The 13,502-nt window shown below is 46.3% G+C and overlaps 1 protein-coding gene across 3 annotated transcripts; it reads left to right on the top strand.

The window, feature by feature from the left end:
* The first annotated feature begins 3 nt into the window (after nucleotides 1-3).
* On the top strand, nucleotides 4-13,139 carry LOC146257066 (tumor necrosis factor receptor superfamily member 19-like). 3 transcript variants are annotated; one of them, XM_084673502.1, is made up of 10 exons: nucleotides 4-401; nucleotides 902-987; nucleotides 1,319-1,432; nucleotides 5,162-5,340; nucleotides 5,504-5,589; nucleotides 9,909-10,073; nucleotides 10,381-10,506; nucleotides 10,745-10,847; nucleotides 11,207-11,517; nucleotides 12,374-13,139. In XM_084673502.1, the coding sequence occupies exons 2-10, from the start codon at nucleotides 922-924 to the stop codon at nucleotides 12,376-12,378; spliced, it is 1,155 nt and encodes a 384-aa protein (XP_084529628.1). In that variant the 5' UTR covers nucleotides 4-401; nucleotides 902-921; the 3' UTR covers nucleotides 12,379-13,139. The 3 variants fall into 3 exon arrangements, with proteins under 3 accessions (XP_084529628.1, XP_084529627.1, XP_084529625.1); XM_084673501.1 differs by having other exon boundaries at nucleotides 5-523; nucleotides 10,381-10,533; XM_084673499.1 differs by having other exon boundaries at nucleotides 5-401; nucleotides 10,381-10,533.
* Nucleotides 13,140-13,502: the final 363 nt, after the last annotated feature.

Below are 13,502 nucleotides of genomic sequence, written 5' to 3' on the forward strand. Positions count from 1 at the left end.
AACCCGAGGCAGGCATCAAACAGCGAACCCTCAGATAAACCAAACAAACAGTGCAGCGATCGCATAAGGGGAGGCGGTTCTGGAAGCGGGATGGCAGGCCATTTCAAAGCGGAATAGCAATAATACTTTCGACTTCTTGCTCTTTGCAGACTTTTTCTATTCCTACGTTTACCCTGCGAGTGTATCGACTATTTTGTTTTGTAATTGTCATATGATCATATTGGTTTGTTTTGAGCGCTAATGTCCACGCACTTAGTTGTGCTTTCATCTAGTTGCTGATCAGGGATCCGATTACATGCTTTAGGTCGCAGCCATCCTTGCCTTTGATCTCCGCGCTGATTTTGTCCTCATTTCGGTGCTTCCTGAGGACTGGAGCGGAGCGGGCGCAGGGAAGCACTTCGGTGAGCTGGAATGATCTGGAGCCCGATGTAGGAGGCTCAATAGTCAGTGTCGGGGTGCTACTACAATCGCAGTACCGGGGGAAACGAGAATCAAGTCCTAAGTGTTCTTCAAAACATTTATAGTAGGTAGTTTAAGTCACAGAATGTGTGCGCACGGAGTGCGTACGCGAATATGTATTCATTCTAATACAATCGTATATCACTCAAGAGGGTATAAGGTTTTAGAGGTTATTATATAGCCTATCTTTATTGGCCACGGCATGTGGGCACGAATTACCCCAAACAAGCTGCATCTACTTACTATTTTGTCATGAGCACCAACTTGCTTGCAATACATAAACGTAATATTTTGTGATAAAAATGTAGTAAACGTTTCAAAATAAAGCACCTAGGCTATGAAACTACAAATTCAATTAGAGGGGATTACTTGTGATGTTTTTTGGGAAAGGATGACATGGAAATAAATTGATTGCTTAATTTACCATCTCCTTTTTCAACAGCCACAACACAGCCGCTTAAAATGGCCTGGATACTTGGACACAGCTGCTTGCTTTTACTGTCATTACACATCATTTGCTCATCTCTGGTAAGTCATTGAACTAAATATTTCTTTAAACTTTGCACAAAATATAGAAATGTTTATTCTTAACAGTTCTTGTCGAAAGTACAGTGGGTCATATCATTGTGTTTATATGAACAGAAGATAAATTACCAGGCAACAGAATAGGACTTTAAAATTCAATAGAGTCAAGGCCTGTGGATCTATCTGGGTGGAGGTGGAGGTGGTGGTGGTGGTGGTGGTGGTGGGGGGGTGGGCAGTTGCTGGCTCTGGCCCACACTATCTCTTACTGATGAAAGCGTTGTTGAAACACAGGAATCTTACTGGCCAGTATCAAATGGTTGTTATTCCCTCTCAGATTCCTGTGAGGGCGGAGGAGGAGAGCAGAGACTGCAGAGAACAGGAGTACAAGGATCAGCTTGGGAACTGTAAACCCTGCAAGCAGTGTGACGCTGGACAGGAGTTATCAAAGGTTTGGGGCCTAATAACATGACTTACTGTATCGTCTTTAAAACAAAGACCGGGTCATTGAGCTCTACATGCATAACTGTACCCATTGTCAGAAAAATATACTGTGCTTCTAACTTGGACTCTTCCCCAATGCTACAGTAGCTTCATGTCCACCGCAGTTATGAGAAAACTCATTGCTGTTTTTCAAGCAGAAGCTAAACTAACTCAAATCGCATAGTAATTTCCATGAACGGAATGACCTTGCGAGGGAGAAAAAGTCCAGTTCACGAATAGACATGCAGAACAGCAGTGTTTAGTGAATCTTATCCGGGGGACCTTGGTTATTTATGACTTCCTCTCTTTCACGGGGAAAACGGCCTCAGTGTTATTAGCTTTTGTAGAACACCGAACCTCTTTAATCAGTCACACCCATACTTTTGACCCTCTGCAGCTGAATGGTGTCCATTGTTTTTCACCGTGTTCCTTGTTCGACTTATTTTCTCAATTGTTTGAGAGAAGCCATGCATATAGTCGCAGTACACTGAGTGGGTTCTGACTTTTTCCCCCTGGCCTTGCCAAAGACACTGATTTTGATGCACTGTGTAGAATTCGCTGGAAGGTACAGAGGCAATTACTGAGGCAATATTGTTCAACCAAGCCTTAACTCGACCCAACTTAGTAAAGTATTTAACAATGTTCTCAGGTAGGCATTTGTAGAGAAAGGGAAAGAGAGAGACAGAGAAAAAGGCTGTAATGCTCTTTCAACATCTGTTTAGCACATGCTGTTTTTCAACCATGTTGCCTTTTATCTTGGTACACATGGACTTGCAGTCACTAGAGGCATGCTTCAGTAGATCTCATGTTCCTCTCCCAGTTCGCCAGGCACGAATGCTGGACGCCCCGGGGTCCTGGTTAATAATTGTCTGCCTCCTGCAATGTGTGCAGCAGCGAGATGCCATCTCATGCTGGATCTCTGAGGAGAGGAGAAGTGCATGTTGGTGGGATGAGTATTGGAGGCTGCCATAGTTCCACAAGGAATGTTCTTTAGTTCTTCCCCCTTTCTTTTCTTCTTTTTTTTCCACCCCCAAACTTTTATTGACTTCCCTCTGGAGGGAAGCCAGTGAAAAGCGAGCTTGCAAACCTTAATTAGCTTCCCAGCTCAAGTACCCACCCAGTCAGTAGAAAAGTCCTTTATTAAAAAGATCCTCCTTTGTATTGTCACTCCATCAATAGCATCCTATCAAGCCTGGTGTGGTGCTATTTCTCTTGGCAACATATCAAACCGGCAGGGCTAGATGGATGTTAGAATGGGAAACTGTGCATGAAGCCACTGGCATGAAAAATAAAGCCGCTGGCAAAGAGCGAGATCTTTTTGATGTCGAGAGAGATGCTGAATGCCGAACGTTTTAGAGTCTGTGAGAGTGTGTGCGTGGAGAATGTAAGAGGGCACACGGCGCTAACAACCTCACATTGTTTTCCCCTGCTTGTTAATTAGCAGATCAGATGACTGGCCTCCCCTGGATACTCTTGTGATTTGTTCTTAATCTCTGATCTTCCTGCCTGAACATGCTTTACCCCAGCACACCTTTCTTTCTTTCTTTCTTTCTTTCTTTCTTTCTTTCTTTCTTTCTTTCTTTCTTTCTTTCTTTCTTTCTTTCTTTCTCTCTCTCTCTCGCTCACTCTCTCTTGGTCTCGCGCTCGCTCGCTCTCTTAACCCTTGTGTTATCTTCAGGTCATTGTGACCCGAAGGCAGCACAAGGGTCAAAAAGCAGTATAGCCCAAAAATCTGTCGTAAAGTTAACATCCACTTCTGTTTGTAAAGAAAGTTGAAAGAGACTTTTATCTTCCCTTTTATCAGATATGTGACCTCAGTGCAGTCTCCTCGGGGGAGATCTTCCACGGACGTTTGATGTTAGCTATGACAAAGTAATGACAGGGACCACTCCTCAATGGAGTCATTGAATGTTTGAGGTACATGGATACATAAGGTACGGATAGACGTCGGCTCAGAGTTCCTATTCTTCTGTGGCCGGCCCTGCCCTGTGTGTGTGCCAGTGGCTCCTCCTGCCATGTGCTGCCACATGGGCAGAGTTGGTGCCAGCGCTCGGCTTTGCGGCAATGGATGAATCTTCCCGGGGGCCCCATCTGGAAAGGGGACACTATAGCCGTCCAAAATGACTTTGAGGTGCTCCGCGGCAGCTGGCCTCACTCACGCTGGTACAAAACCCCAGGCTCCTGGGCTCATTACCAGCCCTGGAAGTCAGCTTCTCTGCCTGGGTCTCTGTACTTGATTATCCCTACATGGCAGTAATGTCATGCCTTCCGAGTTCTAACCATGAGAGGCCAGTGGTCATCTTTATTTTTCCTCCTAAGTTGTCAGTCATCATCACTCACTCTCACTCACTCACTCACTCACTCACACACAAATGATCTGTCTTCAGCACCCTGTCCTGCATTGCTGGAGAGCAGGGCCTTATATGGCTAGCCCACAACAGCAGCTGCAGCCTTGCCCCCTGGCCCTCCTGTGGCCACAGTCCATCTCAGGTCCGATGTCGGTTAGCATGTGTTCGACTGAAAGGACCAAATTCCTCGTCTTCTTCTGCTCCGACTCCGTGGTGCCACCATGTGATCGCTTCTTTGCTCTCGGGCCAACATCCCGCCCCCCCGCCCCCTCCCTCACCCCCTTGCCAGCCCCCCCCCCCACCCCCCTGGCTCCTGTGCCCACATTCCGTCGAGACTGCATGCCCAGGCGGTGAAACGGGACACGGGTGAAGAGAGAGGCGCAGCGTTTGAAGCCGACATTCACGCAAATGATATATGAATCCCCCACCTCTAATCCATGCCCCTGGCCTGGGAACGCAGGGGGCAACTGTGGGTGAGCCAGGGAGGAACAACGGCAGCTGCCACACACAATACAAAGACTGATGTCATTCCAGCGGGCTCCTTTTCCTCGGTGTGGGATACGACGATCAGCCGGAATGTAAATGTCCCTGTACGACCAAACCGAATCAAGGTTGACCCTCTGCGAATCACAGAAACACGATACGGTGTTGAACTGGAGCGGTACTTTGCCCGCTTGGCCAAACACACACTGGTCGCATGCTACTGAGTGATGATTTACAATCCGTTTTAATGGCTTTGCAATCGGCATTGTTTGCAACATGCTCGTTCTGGGTGGAAGTAGGGCTGTGAAGGGCAGATCTAGTCTGTCGTTGACCGCCCGCAGTGTCGGTCTGTGTGTTCGATGTGAGACAAAATATGGGAGGGTTGCGGTTATCTCTGGTTAAGAGCAGTGCCTGTTGTAGGGGGCATGGGAGGTGTTCAGCATCTTATGCCTGTGTACCTCTCTGGAATCCCTGCCCCCTTATCGAAGCCCTGCCTTTACCCGCTGGCCTCTCAATCATGAGCACACTCTCTGAGTCTCCTCAGAGAGAGGGTGGAGCACAAAAAGCTCCAGCAATAAATTAGCCATAATACAACAGTGGGTGTCCACCATGGCCTTTATCATTTAAATGGCAGGCCATTCTGAGGCCTGCAGCGGAAACCCACTCACTGATTTGGAGAGTTAGGGAGATTATTGGCAGTGTAAGATAGACTCTCAAAAAAGGCAGACTATTGTTCCCTTGCCATCGTGTGAGCCAAGATCATTGTTTGATTCTAGACCCCTGGTTGTCCACATTCACAGTCTTTCTCTAGCTCTCCCCTCGCCCCAACCTCTCCACCAAGGGATTTCTCCTCTTAATCCCCCCAGGAATGTGGCTTTGGTTACGGAGAGGATGCCCGGTGTGTGCCCTGCCGGAGCAGTCGCTTCAAAGAGGACCGGAGCCTGCAGAAGTGCAAACCCTGCCTGGACTGTGGGCTCATCAACCGCTTCCAGAAGGGCAACTGTTCCACCACCAGCAACGCAGTGTGTGGAGACTGCCTGCCTGGGTAAGGGCACACTGACACCAATCCCTAAAAATAATTCAGCTGTACTGTATCATGATATATATATATATATATATATTCCCTAATAATTCCAGGCACAGCCTTAAAATTGCTCACAGTTTGAGGAACCGTTGGCCATTGATGATTGGTCCTTGTATTTTAACAGATTTTACCGGAAGACAAAGCTAAGTGGGTTCCAAGACATGGAATGCATACCCTGTGGAGACCCTCCACCTCCATATGAACCACACTGTGAGTTATCTTTCACAAACATTCGTCCATCCGTATGAAACTTATTTTCAATCATTTGAATCATTCAAGTCAGGCCAAGGAATGCAAGCAGTGATATTTGAGACAAACGGAAACCTTAAATGAGAATGTCATCAACTGCTCAATGCATCAACTATTGAACCTGGGGCCAGATGTACACCCAAGACACTAAACGCACGTCAATGCAGTAATGCCACAACAAAGCACATACCTTCTTATAAAACATGCCAGCACAAAGTCCTGAGAGTAATCAGGACCACAACCCTTAAATAGGTGGAGAAAAACCTTGTTCATTCACTCCTCCTCATTGTACTAGACAGCTATGCTTTATACCCTAATAAATGCTTAGTTTTACAAGCGAGGCTATAAAAGTTGAAATGGACATGGCTAGCATAATAGCCAAGACTGGATTTAAAAAAAAGTTTTAGTCATTTTTGTCCACCATTAGGTATCCTTTCTCACAATATGTCACATCAAAAACACTGCCACTTCCTATACTTACCTTATGTTGGTGGTGTTGAAGTGATCTTTTACATCCTACAGTGTTGTTAGCTAGCATGTTAACCACCAAGACATGTTTAAACAGTAGGGTGATTTACCACTGCCTCATATTTATCCCCAGATGCCTTATTTCAAGCAGAGAGGGGGAGAGTGGAGGGGGGGGGTTGTATTTCCACAAAGAGGGGATTAAATTCCAGTAGGCCACACGTCTAATTACCATCCGTTTTTTTCCCGGCCATTAGGGGTGCTTAAGTAGAACCTTATGATTTTAGACACCCACGCAGAGCGAGTGTTCTAGCTAACTTATACCTTTTGGTAATTGAGTGTGACTTCCTGATAGTTGTCTCTGCAGACTTGTTTTTGGCAGCAATGGCGTTCAAACCGGCTGAGCCAGGTCTAGCACCCGTACGTCACAGAGAAGAAGACGTCTCCAGGATCTTGAGAGCGTTTGTTCCTCTAGATGGAGGGGTCTGTGCAGGCGTGTCGTTAGACCCTTTTTACTGGGACACGTGCCCCAGTATAAATCTTCTGTGCCCCAGTAAAATCAAAAGTTTTGAGTTTTAACAATGTACTTTATTAGTCATGCACGAATGCAATGCATTATTTTGATTGATAATCCCGGAAAAAATTAACGCAGTATCCCAATCAACGCTTGTAAAATCAGAGCAGTTGCACTGAAAACACAAAACCGATGCCTGCAGAATTCCATGTCAGCGCGCCCCTCTGAGCTTGCCAAATAGCCACTGCAGCATGGACACAGATGTCCAGGTGTCGGACTCAGCACACAAGTCAGAATTGAGGTAGGCTTAGAAAACATTACAAAACTATTACAAAACTAAAGAAAGTTTCTAAATGATAGGCCCACCGATCATCTAATTTTGACTAAAACATTTAAACAATATGACATGAAGCTCAAAAAACGGTATATGCGCTAAAATGAATGTGGAAAAAAATGTGCATGCTCGCATTAACTATCGATGTCCCTGCCAAAGCTGATATCAAATTTGCGTTCCTGAACTGTTGTATAGTGGGTTAAGCAAGGGGAGTTTCTATAGCCTAGTAGTGCATTGTGCGCAGCAAGCTTGGAAGAAAAAAAGGGATATGAATAGGGGCCTGTGCCCCAGTAGGGCTTGATGTTTAACAACACTCCTGGGTCTGTGTAACATTAAGCCATGTCACATTCCCTACTTTGGTTGCTCAATTTTGGCTGGTCTTCTCTTTTTTGTAGTTTGACTGGAGGATGACCAGATAGCAACAAAAGAACAGAAAATAAATTGGTTGTTTTGACAAACTATTTCTGGGTCTTTGTCGGTCCGCTATCAAAAGTGCAAGACAAGCAGACAAAGGGCAAAGGTGGGCACTGTGTCTCGATGCAGAGCCGGCCGGTAGTTAGCTACTGCGAGTTCGGCAGAGCGCTCACTGTAGCTTCTCCTCCTTCGCCGTTATCCTGCGGAGAGTGGTGAAAGGCATATCACGCTAATAGGCTACACTAGCCCAAAGCACCGTTGCAGCTGTGCGGTGATGCTGCTGTCAAAGAAGGCCGTAAATCTCAACACACTCCAACCCCCAAAAGTTTCTGGAGTGGAGTTTAAAACGAGATTATGTTTTATGGATTCTTTCAGCCCGCTGTAATGTATTTCATCTGCTGGATGACTCTGTGGCTAGAGTTTCTCAAATACATGAACATCTCTTTACCAAACTGAAAACCTGAATTCTTTAATTTTGTACATTTCGGATAATCTCAACCTTTCGACGTCTTCTGCAGTATCTGTCCTCACTTTGAAGGTGCATGTTTGAGTGTTCAGAAAATCCCTTAATGGGAGCTGTCTGGAACTCTGTACAGGCAGCAGCAGCCAAGCAGGAGCATTCAGCCTTCAAAACACTACAAATACTTACTGTACATCAAGCCCTTACATATATATTTATGCTCAGGGCAGCAGATCTCTATCTCTGCCTGAATCAAGCAAGTATCCAAATTTTAAAATCACACAAACACAGGAGAACTTTGAAATTGCTGCAATTATGAGAGCATCTGTTAATCAAACTGTCTTGGGTAAATTTCAAGTCACGTGGTCAAAGTGCCATAGGTTAATAGCATTATAATTTGAAACGTTCAGAAGCTGCCATTGGTTGGTTTGAGTGCCCTTCCCCTGTTAGGTCTGGTACAGACTAGGCCTGAGCATTAGTTTGGCAATCTGCAAACCCAACACAAAGGAGAGCAGAGTACCGTATATCAGCAGTAGTTTATTGGTGGAGTGCGGTGGGTAGCGATAAGGCAGGTGAGGTCTCTTCAACGGGCCGTTCTTTGTGTTTACTGCAGCTGTGCCTGTGAGGTGTTGATAAGACTGTGCGATGTGTAAGAGACTGTGGGGGAGATGCACAAGACGGGCTGAATCAGAGCTGTAGCTTTGAGGGTCTCTTACACTGTACAGATGGATGGAGAATATGCTCGCAAAGAATACTGTGGTGTTGGATCAGCAGGTGTCTTATCCTTCAGAAGATTTTGTGGATGGATAATTTGGGGGAATTTCTATTTTCTAATGTGTCGATGGAAAGGACGTCTCAAAACAATTATGTTCTTGAAAAATGGGGTACAGTAGAAATTCCCTCGACACTCCGTTTAAACTGAAAAGAGCAAGGACTCTCAAACCTGTTAACTCTATGTACTTAGTTACTATCTAACAGTTACTTGAAGACTATGCTAAAACCTGCTAATCCTGTTTTAATAAGGTGTTATCACCTGTTTGCTTACCATGTATGTTTGAAAGTGTCATTATTTTTGCCCTAGGGCCACACTGAATTTTGAAGTGCAACTGACTGAGACAGAAAAAAAAAAAAAAAAAGATTTCCGGTACATGGAGTTCCAAAATACCCTTATCCCCTATCTGCTTAAAAATATTAAAAGCTTGGCACACACAAAGTACTGTTTACGTTGCATCACAAAGAGGTATTGAATAAAAAAATGCTTAACCAAGTTAGCTTTATGATTCCTGTACTGAAACGCCAAGATTGCAAGCCAACCCCCCATGTAGTAATTCACAATATTTTATTTATTCCGTTTCTTACAGTTTTTTTGTAATGACGGATAACTAGCTGGTCTCATGTTTATGGTAGTCTCAGTCTCCTAACATGGTCTAGTAAACCTTCAGGAAGACAACTTTTAGACTAAATGAGTTATTTTAAATGTTTCCATACAATTGCAAAAAGTACCGTCAAATTTAGCTTTTGTGTAGAGTTGATCAGATTGTTTCACAGAGGTCGTTAAACTGTATCATGAGAGACTGTTACTAAAGTTATGATTTCCAGAATACTAAACCCTAGTAATTCATTTCTGGGAAACTGTGAGGAGAAGTATTTTATCAAAGCCAGAACTCTTGATGTGACAGTGTGTGAACAATCTGGGGTTGAGGCTGGGAGCAGACAATGACATCAGATTTCCCTCTGGGCTATGACTGTGGCTACGACAGCTGCAGTCTTGGGTTTAACACACACACACATGCACAAACACACTCTTATGCACCCACATGCTTGTGCACGCACACTCAAACCTGAGGCCTGTTTCAAACGTCTGGTCAAACTGCCTTGATCATAGGCCTAACGACTTGTCTGACTGGCATGTAAGAGCCTTAAGGGTGGAGGCAGAGAAATGACTAACTCACCTGGCCTAGGAAACTCCACAGGTCTAAGATCTGTGAAGAAAAATACAAGTCCTGTGCCAATCCTGCGTCACTGAAGACTCAACCAAGCCAGAGTACTGCCTCGTGAACTCGTGGTCATTGTTCCTCCTGCCTCCCCTGCAGGTAGTAGCCGTGTGAACCTTGTGCCCATCCCCTCAGTGGTGACCAGCCCCAGGGACATGGCCCTGGCAGCAGTCATCTGCAGCGCCTTGGCCACCGTGATGCTGGCCCTGCTCATCCTCTGTGTCATATACTGCAAGAGGCAGCTACTGGAGAAGAAGCCCAGTGGTGAGTTGACCATGACGCGCGCGCACTTTGTAGACGGCTCAACTCAAAAGGTAACTCTTATCACACAAATTAAATGCATTTGTGGAGCCCTTTTTACACGCAAGCATGTCACAGAGGGGCTTCACATACGCCAACTGCCCCTCAACCAACCTAAATCCTCAAGGAAGACGAGGGAAAAACTCCCAGAAAAACTCCCCAACAGCATTCGATTTGGTATCCCACCAGTGGTTTCTCCACGTAGGCGCTTAAGGGCGTGTGGCTATGCTGCGCGCTGTCTCGCGGTGATGTCGTGTCCCTGTCTCTCCAGCGTCTCTGAGGCCGCAGGAGGGGCCGTACAGCGGGGCGGAGCTGTCCTGTTTGGACCGCCGCAGGCTCCATGAGCTCCAACAGAGACCGTGCTGCCAGTGTCACCTGGCCCCGGGCCATGTGTGCGGTAGGTCCGGGTCCAGCCCGGTGACGGGTAAGGATCCACTGCAGCCCACGCACACGTCGTTCAACATGCACTTCTTTTACCCGGGGTCGTTGCCAAACATTTGACCCGAGAGATCCTTTTTTTTTCCCCCATGTCATATTCATGTCGAGATTCTTTTTCGAGAGCACAGCATGTTCTTTTATGGACGGGGGGAGCGTCTGGCGGGGTTGGTGGTGACGCCTTTTTGTGTGGCGCCCAGGTCCCGTCCACCTGATCCCCTCGCTGTGCTGTGACGAGAGCTGCGCTCGGGGCCAGAGCCGAGGCACCAGCCCCTTCCCCTCTCAGGACAGCCTCCACCTGGGGTGAGTTAGCGTCGCACAGCGTCAGCACTTCTCCTCGTGCACCGTGAACCAACCGACGGGCGCGAGAACAATCGCGCCTTTCCCACGGTCGATGGGGACGCACATCCTTTGTGTAACCCGTGAGCATGTTGCCCTGCAAAAGTCATAGACGGAGACAGTCGCGGTGTTGCTTCAAATTGGATCAGAGACACATTCTTTTACACGTCAGGGCTGGGCCAGAAGTCTTGTTCTGGCATCTGCAGAGTCTGTTTGGGAGATCACTGTCAGAGAGCTCCCCCTCGGCACTACAGATAGCCTTGGTCCACACAACCAGGAGAGATTTATGTTGACCCTGGCCTCTGCACCCCCTCTCTCCCCAGACACCTACACCCCATGGAGGAGCCTGCTCCGGCCTGTCCGGGAGAACGTCCAGACTCTCTCTCAGGAGAGACCGACCAGACTTGGCTGCTCCCACAGAACCCGGACAAGGTCGACGACGGCTTCGGCCACCAGGAACCAACGCGGAAGGTGGAGGCGGAGGAAGAGGAGGGCAGGGGAGAGGACGATGAAGGACGCAGGTGGAGGGAGGAAGCCCAGGAGGACTCAGTGGAACAGGCCAGCGAGTGCTACGAGGACGCTGGGGCTCTGACGGAGGTTCTACTCCCGAAGCAGCAGCCATCTTCCCTGGAAGGTACTCGCCCCGCCGAAACTAGACAAACTACCGAGACACAAATAATGGTTCCTGTTGTATATCGTACATGCAATGCAAACAGTGTGTTCCTCAAACAAGGTTACGGTGTTGTTTGCACAGTATAAAGAGCGTGGGAGGACTGAATTAATCGAAAACACTCAAGCATGTCCACGGTGCTCTCCTGCTATGCATTGAGTGATAGACGATTCTCAGCAGCGTCAAGGATGTGGGGGGAAAGTGAGCGCAAACACCTCCAAGCTCAGGAAACCAAAGGCCTTAAATAAACGATGGCATGACAGAGCTGTGAGGGGGAAAAAAAGCCTTGCCTCTGTCCCTCAAACAAATGCCTGTTTCTCACCCGGGCACCGATAAGAAACGGTTGCAGCAGATTGTCAGGACAGTGTGTATTCAATGCACACACACACACAATTAGCTGTTGTATTCGAATAAGCTTCTTTGTTTCTGCCAAGTCGAGCTTCAGCTGCACCAGTGAGAGGGGAGGGGTTGGCCAAACTGAAGCAGAGGAGTCAAGGCAAACTGATTGAGAAGAGATTTACGAGTGCACACACAGTCTCACAATACGTGTGCGCGCAAACACATACACACAGAGTACACAGACACACAGACTCTTTTTGGTGGATAAATGATTCAACTGTTGGACTCCCTTTGATGGTTGGGGCCAGTGGTTTGTCGATGAAAATGGGAACCAGCCAGGCAGTGTCCCAGTAGTCCAGTCCTCTGATGTAGTGAAGTGATATTGTTCTGAACTAAGTTTCCCCCCTCTAGTTTGCTTTTGGTGGATAGGTTACTAATGACTGTGGGCTTTTCTTCACCCCCCCCCCCCCCCTCCCTTCAGGATGACATGGATTTATTTGGCTCGTGTTCCACCCTTGAACCACCGGGACCCGACAACGGCAAGATCCCGTTTCAGATTACGGCAAGCCCACACACACCAATTCATCAACAAACAAAAAAGAAAAAAAACGATTTTCTTTTAATCAACTTGTGATCCACAGCCTATCACACATCTGAAGAGACTATGTAAATAAATGCAAACAAAAGCACTTCGAGGCGAAATAAAAGCATCAGGGAGGAGACGGAAAGAATAAAGGAAAGAAAAACTGCACAATGTGAGTCTGCTGGTGGAGAGGTTGACTTTTGAAGTTCAAACAATGAATGAGACGCGTTGACTAACTTTTGAGGGACAAATGTGACTAGAAGTAGTTCCTCATATTGGACTTGAGAATGTCGTGCACTCGTTCACGTGACTGTAAACTGTTTTACATACAGAATATGGCAGTTGACGTTTCATGAAGCAGTTGTTTCAAGTTTACAATTGATATTCCCTTATAAAGAAGGTCCTAAGAAAAACGTAAAAAACAAAACCTGTGATATGATGCACCTTGTAGAAAATTTAGATACAAAAACTGAACAAGACGATGTTTGAACGTATGATATATGAATTGTTTGTAGATATTGTAAAATAGGAAAATATTTTTGTAGACTGACAAGTAAGTATGCCTGCCTTTTTTCAACTGAAGCATTGGTGGTTGCACATTATATTTACTTCCACAATGCATTTGATATTTTACATTTGTAAATAAATAACTTCAAACAAGAAAGTTTTTTTTTTTTTTTTGCCTTCCCACCATTGTTAAGAGGTCCAGCTGCAAAACTGCGTCAATGGCAGTTGACACTATTTACTGGAATTAGTCGAAGGGTCTTCTCTGACACTCCTAATTCAAGACATCACTTGCCCAGACAAGAATGTTAAACTAGAGAAGGATCAAACCAAGACAGAAACAATTACAGCCCTGCTTCCAAAAGTCATTTTAGCATTGTTTTTTTCTATTAATGTCTCTGGAAGGGATATATCCATGTGGTTACACGGTCACTGCTCACTTCCTTTGATAGCATGTTCACACGTTGGTGAGGTCCTACCCCAGCGCTTTTACATCCTCACTAGGCAAGTAAGGACATTGTTT

Source organism: Hypomesus nipponensis, chromosome 15, assembly GCF_054491055.1.
Source record: "Hypomesus nipponensis isolate SF chromosome 15, ASM5449105v1, whole genome shotgun sequence".
Classification (NCBI taxonomy): Eukaryota; Metazoa; Chordata; class Actinopteri; order Osmeriformes; family Osmeridae; genus Hypomesus; species Hypomesus nipponensis.

Bases quoted from the DNA above. Each gene is read 5' to 3' on its own strand.
- LOC146257066 (XM_084673501.1), top strand. From the start codon at position 922: ATGGCCTGGATACTTGGACACAGCTGCTTGCTTTTACTGTCATTACAC. The intron at 5,590-9,908 runs GTGAGTTATCTT...CCTCCCCTGCAG, and splicing joins ACCTCCATATGAACCACACT to GTAGTAGCCGTGTGAACCTT. The intron at 10,534-10,744 runs GTAAGGATCCAC...TGTGGCGCCCAG, and splicing joins CGGGTCCAGCCCGGTGACGG to GTCCCGTCCACCTGATCCCC.